Here is a 15,646-nt window from a genome sequence, read left to right on the forward strand (position 1 = left end):
ATATAAACACACTCTGGTGTTTATAATTTCACAAATGGTGCTGAACACCTTATTTTCACCATTCGCTATTCCTCAGGGTAAGGAGGGCAATTTGAACAGGAAGCCAAATGCCACCACACCAGCACCACAGGAAATTCCCAATTATCCTTAATTCAAGAATAGCACAGTGGATTACTCCCTGCATTTTCTTCAACTGAGCTGTCACGCAATATCCAAGTAAATAATGCTGTAACTTGAAACAGGTTGTGTGACTGTATCCACACAGGCAGAAACAACACGGGCTTCTGGAGGCAGAGGGCACAGTGCTGAGGAGCACACCAGGGAGTCCTACAGCTCATGTGGAACTGCTGGAGTGTTCTGTGTGTTCAGACTCATTTCACTTGGCCAGAACTAAGAGGAATCAGGAATAATTGCCAGAGCCCTCAGCACGAGTCTTCATGAGCTGCAGTTCAGCTGGGGTTAGGAAATCACTTTATCACCAATACCTGTTACTTAACATGGTTAAAAATTAAGCAGATACCAATAAAGTGTATGGAGTTTAAAACAATTCTCATTAGAGACTTGTTTAGTTTATACATTTAACAACTTATTTATTTTATCCTCCCATTTTCAAAAATCTTCTTCTTGCCAGTTTTCTAGTTTGGAAGTATACATGACCAAAAAAACTTCAACTCTTTACAAAGAAGAAAATGAGAATACATACAGATTATTATCAGAAACTTAATTAAAAGTAAACATTTTTACCAATAGGCTTTACTTTCTACTTGGAAAGGGTCTTTACAATCAGTTCACGTGAAAGTAAGTGAAAGAGGAAAATACTTGGGGAGAAGGGACAGATTTCAATTTTCATTTGTTCTTATAATTTCCTTCTATATTTTGTCACTGTGATTTTCCTCTCAAACAGGCCATTCCAGTTCAATTTTTCAGCTCCTAGCTGAGGGCAGACATCTCCATCTCTTCCTAGTTCATAGTTTAATTAACTGACAGCACTAGTGCAGAGTTTACTTCTCCCAGATAAATCACTCACAGAGAAGATGAATAAATCCTGCTGCAGGAGAGCTTACTCGATACAGAGTAAGGAGAGGACCTACCAAGATGGGTATCTAGAGATGAACATGGAAAAAGTGCTGCTTACCAGGGCCAGCAACCTGCCGTCCTCCTTCATGGCCAGGAAGCGATTTGCACTGACACCTTTGATTGACACCACTCCTCTTTCTTCTGCTTGCAGTTGCAGTTTGACTGTGAACAAAACAGACAAAAGTAAATTTTCACACCCATTGGGATTATTTCAGAACAAACTTTAAACCCAAGAAAGCCTGAGCTTCAACTTTCAGCAGAGGATGCAAATCTCCAAACTCTAGCTTCCTGATCTCATTTTTCATCGAACAAAATGCTCATTACGAAGTAAGCAGCTATTGCTAGTCTGGCAACAGTAAGCCTAAATTCCTCCTTTATCTTCATTTCACACAAAAACAATTAAAAAAACCCATAAAATTCCACGAAGGACCACGAAGGTATGGTCAACTGCTCACAGAAATTGGGAATGTTTCATGGCAATTTTCTCATGAAGATTTCTTAAGGCCTAAAAACCAGCCTTGGACATTGAGTGCAAGCAATTCTATCCAGCTGGATTTTCAGAGCAGCTTGAGTCTAGACTATGATTAAGACTATTCAGAACCATATCATAAACTGAGTGTCCCATCGGTTCCCAACAGAAAAGTATCAATGAGTTTACATCAGACATCCAGCAGGTGGTTAGAATAACAACGAAAAAGAAGTGCAGAAGCAGATGAGGACAGCAAAGAGGCAAGACACGGTGCAACATTGTATCACAGAGCTTTTAGCTACTCCCTGTGATTTATCAGAGTCCAAACTGATTTTTCTAGCCACAAATCACATCCAGCAGTTTAGACTCAAGACACAGATGTTTTCCCCTTTGCCCGAGGCTTGTTTCAAGCTTTCAGCCAAAAGAGGCCTCCACCTAAATCCATGAGAGCTGTTTGCTATTTTTCTTCTTCTTTCTTCCCTGATTATTCCAGTCACTGTATTCAGAACAAGAAATTCATCAAGCCTTTAAAGTGGGTACAACAGCAGAGCCAGGAACTTGTATTTCCACTGCATTTCAGCCCAACCCTAACAGGAGTATCAGTGACGCTACCTCCAAGTTGAGGTTTTTTGACCATTAGCTAGACAAGATGGGTAATACTACAGCACAAAAAACTACACAAAATACCATAGAGAAGTCCACCAGGTACCTTCTACATAGCTTTTTGTGTCTCAAAAGCAATCTAAACACTGTTGGAAGTGCAATTTTTCCAGGGGGGGGGGGAAGAAGAGGAAAAGGAAGGAAAGTTCATGTTGTCTTAAACCTGCAATGCAACACTGAAAGCCCCCAAAGCAAAATCAGCTTCACTGGACTTTCCAACTCAAAAAACATGTGAATAAACAGACCCAGGAAACCTCTTAGATTTTCAGGTTTCAGCATTATTTGTTGGCTTTATTAACATAAGGTAACTCTACCACAACATTATGTGGATCTGGAGACACTACAGTACAACACAGCCTGACTGGTGCAGTCACCACCAGAATCAACAGTTACAGGTTTTGCTCAATGCAGCTTGATGCAATGGGTTGTAAGAGCAATGTGACATCTGACACTGATGATGGGTACCATTTGTAGCCCCTAGGGAGCCAACAGCAATAGTTCCACCATGGGCCATCCTTCTGGATCTGCCTGTAATACTTTTTTCAGCTCAAAAGCAGATCTATGGAAAAAAAAAACTACTTAAGAAGCTTGTAATCCAAAAATGTAGCACAGATTGTTGTGAAGCAGTTAATTAACAACTGAGCCCCAAAAAGGCACCTTTTCCCAGTCATTCTGGCAGTCCTGTGGGAGGGAGCAGAGCAGAGCAGAGCAGTCAGTCTCTCTACTCATTCACAACAAGCCCTTATGTTTGTGATGAACACCAGTGCCAGGCTCTGCTCAGTGCCTGCTGGTTTTGTGACAAGAGAACTCAGCATGCTGAGCAAACATCTGAAGGACTGAGGCTAAGCCATCATATAATTATGAAACAAAAAAAAAAAAACTATCCCAATTGCAACCTACAAGACCTTTATGTACTGACAACTCAAAAGGACTCACTAAATTTACTACTGCTATTAAGATTTTTATAACTCTTAAAAATAAACTCAAGTATTATCATCTTTCCTTTTTCTACTGAATAAGAAGAAAATGCAAGACACACATTTCATTTCATGTCAAGTAAAAAAACCTGAGGAAATATTGTAAAAGTGTATCTTTGAAAAATAGAAACAGGCTTAGAGAGCACAAATGGAATAATGTTAAAACACCGAGCTATAATTCAGGAAATGGATTTTAAAACTTCCATTAACCAGGAAAAGACATCACTTTGAATGTGGCTTGAGTGAGCCTATGATGCCTTCCAGTCGTACAAAAAAGAACATTTTTCTTCACAATACATATAGGCTGTATTAAGAATATGTATTCCCTGGTGTTTTGGCTGAAGAACAGTATGAGCTACAGCCTAATCTGAATTTCCACAGAAAACAGTATAATTTGTAGGATTAAAGGATGCTGAACCATACTGCAATGTGCACCAAAATGCCTGGCAGAGAGTTTTCCCCTTTTCCCAGTACACACAGTCCCTCCTGGGACAAATACAGCTGCTCTGAAGAGATGCACACAAATGATCACATAAGCTGAGTTTGGGGTTTTATGCCAGCTTCCTTTGCATTAATTAACCCAGGAAATTTGCAAGTGCACTCTTCTCAATAGTGACACTCAGGCAGACTCTTAGCAGCATCTGAAAGGCAGAATAGCTAAACATTCATTTCCCTTTTTGTTACAAGACAATTTATAGAAGATCAGAACACTTCAAGACCACTCCCTGATATGTACATTAAACAGGTTCAACAGTTTTGGGCTGGGTTTGCGTGTTTGTTTCTTTGTGGGGTTTTTTGTTAGATCAGGTCCTGATCTTGTAACACATTAAGCAGAGAAAACACTGCCTGATGTGATGAGCACCAGCAGAGCTCTGCAGGCACAGATTTCATGCATTTATATAATTCAGAGGTTAAATCATAGTTATTCATACGTGACTATGCCCCTTTCACAGGATATATGGTCTGCAGAGAGCTTAAAGTTCCAGGTTATTTGAGAGTTACAAATGGATGTTTGTTTCATAACTTGAAGAAACTTTTCTATGAATATGGAAGTTGAAAAGTGGTATTTAACAGCATTGTGGTTGGCAAGGTTTCAGAATTCTGTTAGGAACTGGATCTTTCCCATCTTTTCCTAAAGAGCACAAAAAATTATTTCCAAGGCAGGTTCCCATTCACCAGTGAAGAATCTTTTCAACAAGTGTCACAACATGGACAGAAAAGATGCTAGCAAATGCAGAGAATACAGGAAAAACACAAAAGGTTTTTTTTATTGCCCCAAGTGCTAGAACTGAAAAGTTACATTTACAATGAAAACTCTTTTAAGTCCCTTTACAGTTCTTCCAACCCAACAAACCTTTTGTAATGGCCCAAACCAAGTAATATTGCCATAACTCAAATGGTCCCAATTGGTTTAATTGCTCTGTATCACAAGAGGTTCTGCCAGAAAACTCCTTCAAAACTGCACACACCGCTCTTTGCTGCTCTGCCTCTCTTACTGAACTCACCTTCCTTAGGCAGCAGGAAGGAGAAGCCCTTCTCATGACTGTAACACCACTCCTGACAGGGCAATAAGGGCATGTGAAATACAACTTTTTTCCAAGGGGACTCTGGGCCCCAAAACATGGATCAGCCAGTGTTCCAGGAGTTTGTGAACATCTCAACAGCAAACACATGCTGTACTCAGACACAACAACTAACAGCAGCTTCTGCATCCTGGAAAGAGGAATCTGATACTATTTCAACCCACGTTTTCACTACCATACAGATGTTTTATTCTAACTGAAAGGGCCATTAAAACACCTCTGACTCAGTTTACAGAAGGGAGACTTTATGTACCTCCTGAAAAATCCCAGCCTGCACGTCTCTGGATCAATGACTAGCATTACTACAGTCTCTGTTGTGGAAAAGCTAAAACCAAGCCAAAGGCTTAGGGCCCATCTCCAACATATTTGCAGAGGCCCTGTAAGGAAAATCCTTCCATGAAGGCCCCAAATGAAAATGTAGTGAAGCTATTGCACCAGGTCCCCATCACTCGTCCCTCCTGCACCACCCTGCCCACAGACAAGAACAAGGCAGCAACTATTACGGAGTCACACTGCTACAGAGGTAGATCAATACGTATCAGAAAAGTTCATTAAAAAGGAGGAAAAAGAATCAGCAACACTTTGCTAACTGCAACACCCTACACCCCAATTCCCACCCCTGCATACTCTTAGGGCTAAAGCTGGCTGATTCCTTCATGCCTGGGGGCAATGTCTATTCCCAGCCAGGTGTCCAAGCAAGACACACAGCCGGGTGTGCGTGCTCCACACCTAACATAAAGAACTCCCCCAAACCCAAGGGCTGAGTTGTCACAGATACAGATGCACACACACATTGATACCTGCACCATTTTGCCATTTCCACAGCCAAAGCTTCCTGCTGGGTCAGACAGAAACTCCAGCCTGTGAGTTGGTGATGCCTACTGTAACTTAAACCTAGGAAACAAAAATATCTTAGGCTCTCTCTCCCCTACATCTGTCTCTGAAACTTTCTGATACCTCTTTCTCAAAAAACATATTAAGCATGTAACACCTTGCACTAACTGAAAAGCTCTGCACCAATGTAGCAGGCAGTCCCAGTCTTGAGACCACAAACAAGACACAACTCTTTGCTCCCTTTCATAGGCTTGTTGTCAAACAACTGTGCAGGGCTGCTGAAGAACACACTGCCTAAAACCTGCAGCACATGTGGGGGAGAGAAGAGAAACAGAGATGAAAAGCAGCAAGTGAACCTTTGCAGAAGAGGTGGTCTTTTAATAAACAAAACCCACAGAACAGCAACAAAAACAATCAAGCAAATGAAGTGTCCTGGTAAGGAACAGTGAGTCACACTCCCCTACAAAGGCACACTTCTTTGCTCTTGCATGACAACATTATTAAGTGTATCTTTTTCCTTCTTGCCAGCCAGAGGCATAAAACCACTCACAGACAGACCTAAGGTCTATAAAATGTAAACATCTACAACAAAAATACACACTTCTGAAATATGAATACTTCAAAAAAGTTCCGGTTACACTTAGGAGTAAATCCAAGGCTTTAAATAGAATAATAATGTCTGTAACTGTTTAAATACCAATCTCTACTTCACCACATAAAATGGGCATCTATACAGTTTATGAGTTTCCATCTTTTAAGCAGTACAAATAATGAATACAATTAAAATTATTTCCCTATTCAGGTTTTTCATCTATTCTCATTTATATCTTAACCTCAATTCCTACAAAACATCCAACTCCACCCAACATATGCCTATCATACTGGGAATCCTCCCCAGGAAACACTGCTTACCAAATACACAGCATCCTCAAGCATTCCCTATAAATGTCATGTAAGAGACAGTAAAGTCACCCTGCAGACAGTTTCAGAACCATGTCACATTCACCATGTTCTGGCAACAGCCTGGCTTAGTGCTCCTTGCCTGTGTCCACATGTAAAACACACACAATTATATTGCTCCACCTCATACATCTAGCAGAACTTGTGGATAAAACTTCATCAAGTCCTTTAAAAAGTTAAAAGCCCTAGGTTTTCTGTATTCTGCTTACAAAACACAAGTTGGGTCTTTTGTGCTGCCAAGTAAACAGCAACTGCTTGGCATTATGTAAGGATTTCAAATGTCAGACACTGCAAGTACATGATTGTATATAACTACATTAAATTAAATACCTAGCTGCCACACTGCTGTCAGTCTTCTTGTCACTGCAGACGAGCTGACTGCATCAAGGAAAGCCAAAATTACAAACATGAACAGAGACCTTCTCCCTTTACCAGATACTGGTAATAACGCTCGGTCCCCGAGCTACCAATACCTTTACCACAAATTCTTGGTTTAGACAAAGTTCAAGGGTTTCCTTGTCAAGACAAGGAATGTATATTCACACATGGTATGTACAACTTTATGTAAAGGGCTTTTCTTAAAAAGGGTATCCTACATGCTTCTTTCAAGTGCTTTCACTTCATTTAGTGATCACTGAAGTAAACCACAGAATAACCAATTTCAGTTGTTCAGCTTTGATTTAAAGCTGGTGTAAGTGTTCAGCCAATGTAGCAATGTCACTGACTAATATATGAATATACAGACAGAACTTGTGGAATTCCATCTCTTTGTGTATACCATGTATTCACTAATCTCTTTGTAACTACAACCTCTTTTTCACTTGCAGCAAAATAAACATACATAAAAACAGGGACAACCCAAGAATGTCACTCCAGAAGAAGGTAAAAATTTATAATTTTTAAAATGTATTTTTAGTCGTCCTTCTTCACAAACAACTCACACAGCACCTATTCAGAAATATATTTTAGGGCTGTGATGTCAAAGCAGTAACAGATTGGATGAGATGAAATGAAAAGGCTGCCAGAGCAATGGTGATAAATGGCCAACCTTAGGCTTAATAAGCTTTAGTGCCACAGATGGAAAGGGAAAGATGGATTTTAGAAATGCCAAGTATCAGTGAATTAGATTTCAAAGGAGTCTGACACACAGTGGTGAACAGGGAATGGTGTCAGGCACCCAGGCTGCCAGGGAGATAGCATAGCAGACAGGAGAAACAAGCAGCTGATAAGAATGAGTTCTTATGAATTAACTTGCCATTTAGAGTTGATTGCTCATGATCTGTCCAAAAGGTTAAGAAATAGTGGCTGTGTTGGCTTTACATTTCCCCCATCTTCAATACCAGTAACACTGAATTTGATCATTTGAGTCTTTAATAAATATTTTTGACAAAAGCCAACAAAAAAGCCCCAGTAAAACCCCTTACACCACATTAAATCAGCAGGCAGCCCGGGCGTCTCTCACTCCTAACAGCATTTCCATCTAATAAATATAATTACAGAAACAACACTGACCCATGTTACCAGAGCTTGATCACTGAAATTCAGCCTAAGCTTGAGACACCTTGCTCTGCTCTTCAATTTCAAATAGTCACACTTTACAATCACTGGTACTACCTCAAGCACATACACTTAAATGTTCCAGGAGACAAAATTTCTTGAAGCAATGAAACAAGCAGAAGGTTGGGACTGAAAATAAATCAAAACTTGCAACAGGAACCTCTGCGTTGCTAAGGGCACAAGCATTGTAGGTCTTTTTTCTCCCTTTTCCTGAATGAACTACATTATTGTCAGTAAAACATCCACAGTGACACTGTAAACTTCTGTAAAACCACAAAATGAACCCTCTGTATTTACATACTCAGAGACACAGCCAGGCACATGTTTTGCTAGTCATCCCAAATGGAGAAACCAAATGAACAGAATCCATATCCTATTTCCCAGAAACTGCTCTGGTCTGTGCAGCAGGATGCCCTATGTGACTTCCAGACAGATGACAGCCACTCACCATACATCCTCTGTATGGCCCTCACTAGCTGCTTCTCCACACTAAAAAATGTCACAGGTTTCAATGGCACCTAATGGAGTACTGCACAAAACTACTCCACAGGTGTGGTTCTCTGCATCCAGAGATCTCGGTCTCACTGCAGGTCTTCTTGGAGTTATGGAACTGAATTAACATTTAAAGTAACAATTAAGATTTTGTGACTTGCACATTCCAGATGGAATCCTAGTGATTGCTGTTTTATATGAGATCTGCTAAGTCTCATCACAAGATAAAAGGCAGGTTTGCAAGCTCCACAATACAAGAACATAATTTCATCACACTGCCACTGCAAATAGCTATGGAGTCTACTTCCTACTTGGCCCTTTCCTACTATCCTTAGTATCTTTCTCCTTTGAATCACTCAAGCAACGTGGTTTTCAAGCACTAGAAGTCAAAGATGAGCGATAAGTTCATACAGGATCACTCAACCAGAAGTGTACCATGACAGTTTGTGCAAGACGACCTCCACCCAACTTTGTAGACATCATCTCATTTGTCTTCTCCTACTATCCTACCAAGCTCCAGTCAAAATCTAGCCCTACCCTGAACAAACAAACAAAAAACTATGTAAGTTATAAATCCTGAAATGCTACCAGCACTCCAGAGAGTCACCCTTTAAATATTTTTATTGAAAAGTCTGGAGGCATCAGGAGAGCCAGACAGTAACTCAAGTTTACCCACATATTGTCCCAAAACACCACTGAAAATGACAAATGAGAGAGTTGCTGTATTTTGAAACACACTGCCTTAAATAGATCTTAATAAATGTAAAGGCTATCAATTTTTCTTCAGAACCTAAATGTAATCTCTTAAACAACTTTCAAAGCTTCAGAAGTTATGCCATAAATATTTCAAATACCATGTGGTATAGATATTCAATTCACAGATTTCATGCAAGTCTGTCCTTTTTTCAGTAACAGTAACTTGAGCATTCTCAGAATAACCTTTATGTCAAAACTGGATTGTGTTAAGGCTATGTAGTCTGTTACATCTTTTTTAGATAACTGCACTAAGTATGCTGCCACTGACAGCCAAGAAGCTCCACTGTCTCTAGGATATGATCAAATACAGTCCAGTACCATCAATCACCTCTCATGTGCTCTGAAACAACTGACAGTCAGTGATCCCAGAGCAAGGCTCCCATGAGTGCAACTTCTAAAGCTCTTAAGTAATATAAAGAAAGAACAATTTAAAAATATATTAAAAGCCAAAATCCACAGGTTTCAACAAAATGCAATTGAGTCTTTCCATCTAGTATGTCAAAAGAAATTGTATCTTAGAAAAACTTTACTAACATGATGTAAACCTTCAATAAAATTCTTGTAAATATTTCTCCACTGCAGGATAAACATTTTCTTAGAACGAGGTGCCCAAATGCCATGCCTTTACTAGCCAACACACTGGGAGCCACCTGATTTCATTTGCTTGATGAGTATGTGGCCCCATTTTATCAAGATGACAAACATACCAGTCTTCATTCTGACTTTACTATATGTCATACATGGGTCGTTGCAAGTTTTTACCAGAAGCTTTAACCCAGTCATATAAAGGAGGTCATAAAGACAGCTTTTGGAACAATCTACATTTATGTGACTGTCTCCACGATGTCACCATATACTGTCAAATGACTTAATGTCATCAGTATTTCTCTCTCATTCTTAATCATTCAGCTATAGCCACAGCTCAGCTTTTTTTCTGTAAACAAGAATAGGCAAGTACCTATAAGCACTCATGATTTCTAAACAAAGCCTGTGAGATTTAAGGACTAAACCCTGCCCTCTAGTGTATCTGTGGATGGTGGCGTTCCATCTTCAGAGAGTACTCATTACCTATTCACACACCTTCAGCTGGGTAAGACTCATTAAATCTGGGTAAGATGATTAACAAAAACGGTTACACATGAGAAAATTTCCTCACCTGAACAACATCCCTCAGCATGCCCGGAACACACAGGTATTTTATTTATTCACTTAATTTATACAGTGGAACCATGCAGAAAAGAGTGTGATGGTATCTCTATAACAAAAAGGTGAAAGACACAAAGACAACATACTTTTAACTTTTTTACATGGGGGCTTTCTGTTACCTCATTCCCTAAACTACTACATCTGAGAGTCAGGAGGAATTTCTGTGCTATGTGTATTTGTATGCTTGGCAAACCAGTTAAAAACTGTGCAACAGATCAAAAATAATGCAAAGAGTCCATTTTCAGAAAGACTTGCATAGAAGCAAGTCATTCAAATGTTTATGACCAGGATACTGCCAGGGTTTGGCTTTCTTTTGTATTTTTAAAAAGCCAACTTTCAAGCAGTGCTAAGATTTGTAACAGTCAAGAGCCCCAGCCATGTCTGTGGGACATCAAAATGAAGAGAACTTGAGTCCCAAATAACTTAGGCACCCATAAAAAGTAAGCACCAGACACTGAACCTTCATACTTAAACACTTCTTGACATGTACTCAAATCTTTCTTTCTGAGGATCATAGTTAGCCTTCTTCTATTTGCATGAACAGTGATCAATTTTCTATCTTCTTGACTAAACCAGTACACTGTAGAAGTCTGCACGTACCTCAACGGTTTTTTCAAAACATTTACAGCATTAGCATTTAAATGTTTTGTATGATACAAGTTAAAATCATAACATTAACAACTACTTATGACCGTAGACATTTTCTAAAATTGATGGGTAATGTTCCCTTTCTATCCCCCTTCACCAGAACTGTATCCTGTTCAAGACAAACACCTCCAGGGCATTTCTAAACATCTTTCAAAAACACAGCATCGGAAGCTGTTGATCAACAAGGCAGACATCTTTTTTGTTTTGATTTAAACAACACAACTCCAGCCTTCTGTTCCTTGTTTGTCTGAAACATGCTTCTTCATGGGAAAAAACCCTGAACGGAATCCCCCAAGGTGTGCCCTTCACTGAAGCTGCCCATCAGATGTGGCAATATGAACCACACAAGCCATATTGTCCTTTTTCTCACCTGTGTGATTCATACAATTCTAATCCTCCAGCACACAGGACCTCAACTGCCTTGCCAATTTCACTATTGACACCTTTACAAATAAAAGGTGAACGGGGTGAGTGTAAAACAGTCAAAACTCTCCATGCCATGACATAAAACAGACTACATACTCCGAACAAGCCATCCTTAGTATTAGAGGTAGAAGGAGGCAGACAAAAAGGACAAGGATAATGGAAATTTGTTTACAGCACTAGAAACATAAGAGCATAGTAATTTGCCTTCTAAAATAAGAACTTCCTTTAAAAGTAAAAACGAGTATGTGCTAATCAAATACTATTTTGTACAACTGATGCATAAGAATAGCATCTACCACAAGAATCTCTAACTGTCCTTTAACTAGATTTCTAAACCAAATTCTCTGCAGACATTATATTTCTTTTCCCAAGATCATTTTAGAAAACCTTTTACTAAGCTAAGAAAAACACCATGAATTAAGGTTTATATTTTCTTTGTTAACTTTTTAAAGTCTCACATTGTCCAAGATTTTTTTCCATCTGCCACACCAACGTGACCTGCCAGGCATACCACAAGATTTCACAGGCACTTCCACAGAGCAGCATTCACCAGGTCAGAGTTCAGCATGGCACAGATTCGTAGGGGATGACGTACTTACAACAAGGATGCTAAGGATGTTTCCACCATTCACCCAACAGGTAAAAGAGGAGGAAAAGAGAGGAGCTTCAGAGAGACAAGTGCCAAAGGAAAAGGGAAAGAATGCTTAGTCCTAAGATTGTCCTGAAGAAAAAGTACAGAGACAAAATGGAGACCCAGAAAGAAATGACAGCAAAAACAGTTATGGACCAAACATAGAAACCTGACAGGGAAAGAGTTTGGCAGAACTACAAACACCAGAAAGATTTTCATTCACTACTATGAATGCAGCATGAAAAATCAGTTTAAAATTTTCTAGCATTCATAAAGCTTAACAGGAAAACACACATTAGACAGACCCAATACTATAAAACTAGTACTAGCTTTCATGGCAGAATAACTAGAAAGGTGGTCTGGGAGGGAAGATGATTATAGGAGAACTATACGATGAAAAAGATTACAACAATAAATACCACCACCAATGAGGGCAGCTTGGCCCAGCCAGGCAAGCACAGAACAACACGCAGTGCTACTACAGATGGGATGACATGTTTGATGAACTAATTAAATACTTATTTCCTGTAAGAAACCCTACATTTCACAAACACAGAAGACTACAGTAAGTTGAATACATTACTGCACACTTTCCAGTGCAGAGTTGATTCTGTGCAGTAATCAACTCTTATACGTAAAATTCAAACCAATTATCTAAACAGTAAATTAACAATCTGCTTTAGGCATCAACATCCAAAAGGTCCACATGAAATAATTTAGTGCATTTTATCAGCAATAAATATACTTTATTGTGACTTGCACATCAACTGTGCTTCCCTTCAAACCAGTGTTTGAGAAGAGAAATGCACATGTGTAGGACTGAGTCTGAAAGCTTCTTACAGCTTTTCCTAAGAATACTAGTTGGCCTAACAAAGGACAGTAGTTTTTCCCAAATATACTGTATGAACTGCTCCACATATATCTTCAGTCCACCATATGTACAGTATTTCTCCCAAAGAGTCACAAAACTCAAGCCCAACTTGGCAATACTATTAATTGGGAAAAGTCTGTTACAGTATTTCTTTGGAATTGCTGGAAAAACTTTTTTTCAAATGGTGAATGTCCAAAGTGGAAAATAATATTAAGAACCTTTATTCCACCTCCTCACTTCCTTCTCTTCATCCTCTGACTTAAATCCTGTCTGTGCATCTATCACTCAGTACAAGTGCAAAACAGATGAAAAAGCACAGTAAAATATTTCACATGTTCTTTATGCCAAGTGCCTGCAGTTGCCTGATTAAGGTGTGCACACTGAACAGTTCCAAATTATATGAAACCAGGAATTGCACTGATACTATTTACCTGACTTACAGCTATACCACAACTCCTTGTACCTGTTCTGAAGGAAATGCTTCACAGGCATTTCCAAATCTTACCACTACACCTGCAAGAACCCCATACTGAATGAGTTCAAAACTTTCTGAGGTCTGCAAAAAGGCATTTTGTTCCTGGGCCAAAGAACAGCCTGGTTTGTAACAGCAACCTGCCCCACACTCCCTGAGAGGCCGCTGTCTGCTGGAGAGCAGCACCAGGCACTGCAGAGGTGAGCTTGGGTCACCAACCCTCAGACCACACAAACCACTCAACCCACCAGTTGTGTTCCCAGCTCAGGAGCCTCTTCAAAAGATCAGGTATCAGGGGATAAACTGCTTCTGCTGGAATCCATGAGTTTTGTTTTAGCTGGATTTTATCTGTCCTTAATTTTAAGTTTAAAAGTAAAAGAAAAGCCCCAACATGCAACGTTTTAAGGCAAAAAGGTTTTTTGACAGCACGGCTACCTTGAACAAATTTATACCTCTGTTCTTAAGAGTTCTTTACACTAAGTACTTCTATTCATGAGGACTTACCCACACTGCAAAAAAACCCAACCTTCTTTCTACCTTTATGCAACTAACATATTTACCAGTGTCGTGTAAAGCAGTCAAGTGCTATTACACGCATTTAAGTGCTATGCAAACAAATTCAGATACCGTCAAGCACATAAGCAAACATTTGTGTGTTCGATAAGCTCTGTCCCGATGCAGGTTGAATGAGAAGATGCCAACAAGTTTGCAGTGGGACAGCCCCCCGATGCCCATGTGGCACCCGGCGCGGTCTGGAGCCACCACAACAAATACATATATGACTAAAACATATGCCCGTAGGTGCAGACATTTCTTTATTTGTAGCCGACGCTGCATCAGCGCGGGAGGCCCGCCGCCTCCCCGGCCCCTCTCGGTGGTCCCGCTGCCCCGGAGGAGGGTCCGCCCGCCCCGGCCCATACCCTCAGGATACTCACTGTGGGGATCGCTCTTCTCCCGGACCCCGTCCACCCTTCCGTCGGGGTTAATGCGCAGGAAGAAGCCGCCGTTCTTGCAGTAGAGCCGCTTGGGGTCCTTGAAGTGCCCGGGGGGGAAGGCGCCGCTGCCCCCATCGTCGGGCAGCGTGGCGATGCTCCCCGCCGCCGCCATGCGCCGGGCCCCACCGGTGTCCCTCCGCCCCGGGCCCCCGCCGACCCCCGCCGCCAGCCCCGGGCGGCCTCGCCCCCTGCCGCGGCCGTCCAGCCTCGCCTTGACCGGAGCCGAGCCGAGCCCTGCCCGCCCGGACCCGCTGCCCGCCGCGAATGAGGGTCCCGTCCCCTCCTGTCCTGTCCCCGCCGCGGGAGCTGCGCAACGGCGCTGCCGGAGGGCGAGAGAGAAGGAGGGTAAGGAGGAGGGCGGGCATGGAGAGCCCAGCGCGCCGGGACGGGCTCCCCGTCGGCACCGGGCTGCCCCCGCCCCCGACCGCCCCCGCTCCGCGCCTGGGGCCGCTCCCTGCCGGCGGGGCAGCGGGCGAAGCCGGGGGGTGGTGGCGGAGCAGCTCTTACTTACGCGGGGCCGGCTGGTCCCGGCGGGACAGCGGGTGCGGAACACGACGAGCCCCCGTATGGCGGGGGGTGGCAGCAGGTTCCCGGGCAGGGGGGGGCTCCAGCCTGGGTCCCGGGGGAGAGCGCGGCACTGCTGCGCATCGGCTACCGCCGCCGGTCACCCCGGCCCCGCTGCAAACGTGATACAACAAGCGTGCCAGCTTGAAGGTCGGACATCTTTCCCCGAGCTTTTCAAAGGAAATAACCAGAGAGCTATTTTGAGCCAGAAGAAGTTATATGGCCTCCATATCGTATTAAATTGTTTAAATCACACTATGTTAAAACATATTTACCTGTTAAAATTCACGTGGCCACCATTTCACTTGGGAGCATTCACTGAAGCAAAACGCCCATTCAGAGTAAGCAAACTCATCAACTGGTATCTGCAAAGGGCAACGGAAGAAAACAGGAGAAATCCCGGCCTTCTAACAACACTACTCATACTTCTAAAAGCGCATTGACCCATCAAATAAATGCTGTGCTTGA

The 15,646-nt window shown here is 41.7% G+C and overlaps 1 protein-coding gene across 2 annotated transcripts in view; it reads right to left on the reverse strand.

Annotated features, from left to right (window-relative positions):
* FGF2 (fibroblast growth factor 2) overlaps positions 1–15,259 on the reverse strand; it is a 21,424-nt gene extending 6,165 nt beyond the window's left edge. Inside the window, exons 1-3 of one of the 2 annotated variants that reach the window (XM_071753882.1) lie at positions 15,126–15,259; positions 14,555–14,933; positions 1,136–1,239 (exon numbers count right to left, since the gene is read on the reverse strand). In XM_071753882.1, coding sequence (XP_071609983.1) covers positions 1,136–1,239; positions 14,555–14,726 — 276 coding nt within the window. In that variant the 5' untranslated portion in view covers positions 14,727–14,933; positions 15,126–15,259. Of the gene's footprint in view, positions 1–1,135; positions 1,240–14,554 lie in introns of both variants that reach the window. The other variant, XM_071753881.1, reaches the window with a different exon arrangement.
* Between the last annotated feature and the right edge of the window lie 387 nt (positions 15,260–15,646).

The sequence above is a fragment of the Heliangelus exortis genome, chromosome 10 (genome assembly GCF_036169615.1).
Source record: "Heliangelus exortis chromosome 10, bHelExo1.hap1, whole genome shotgun sequence".
NCBI classification, from domain to species: domain Eukaryota; kingdom Metazoa; phylum Chordata; class Aves; order Apodiformes; family Trochilidae; genus Heliangelus; species Heliangelus exortis.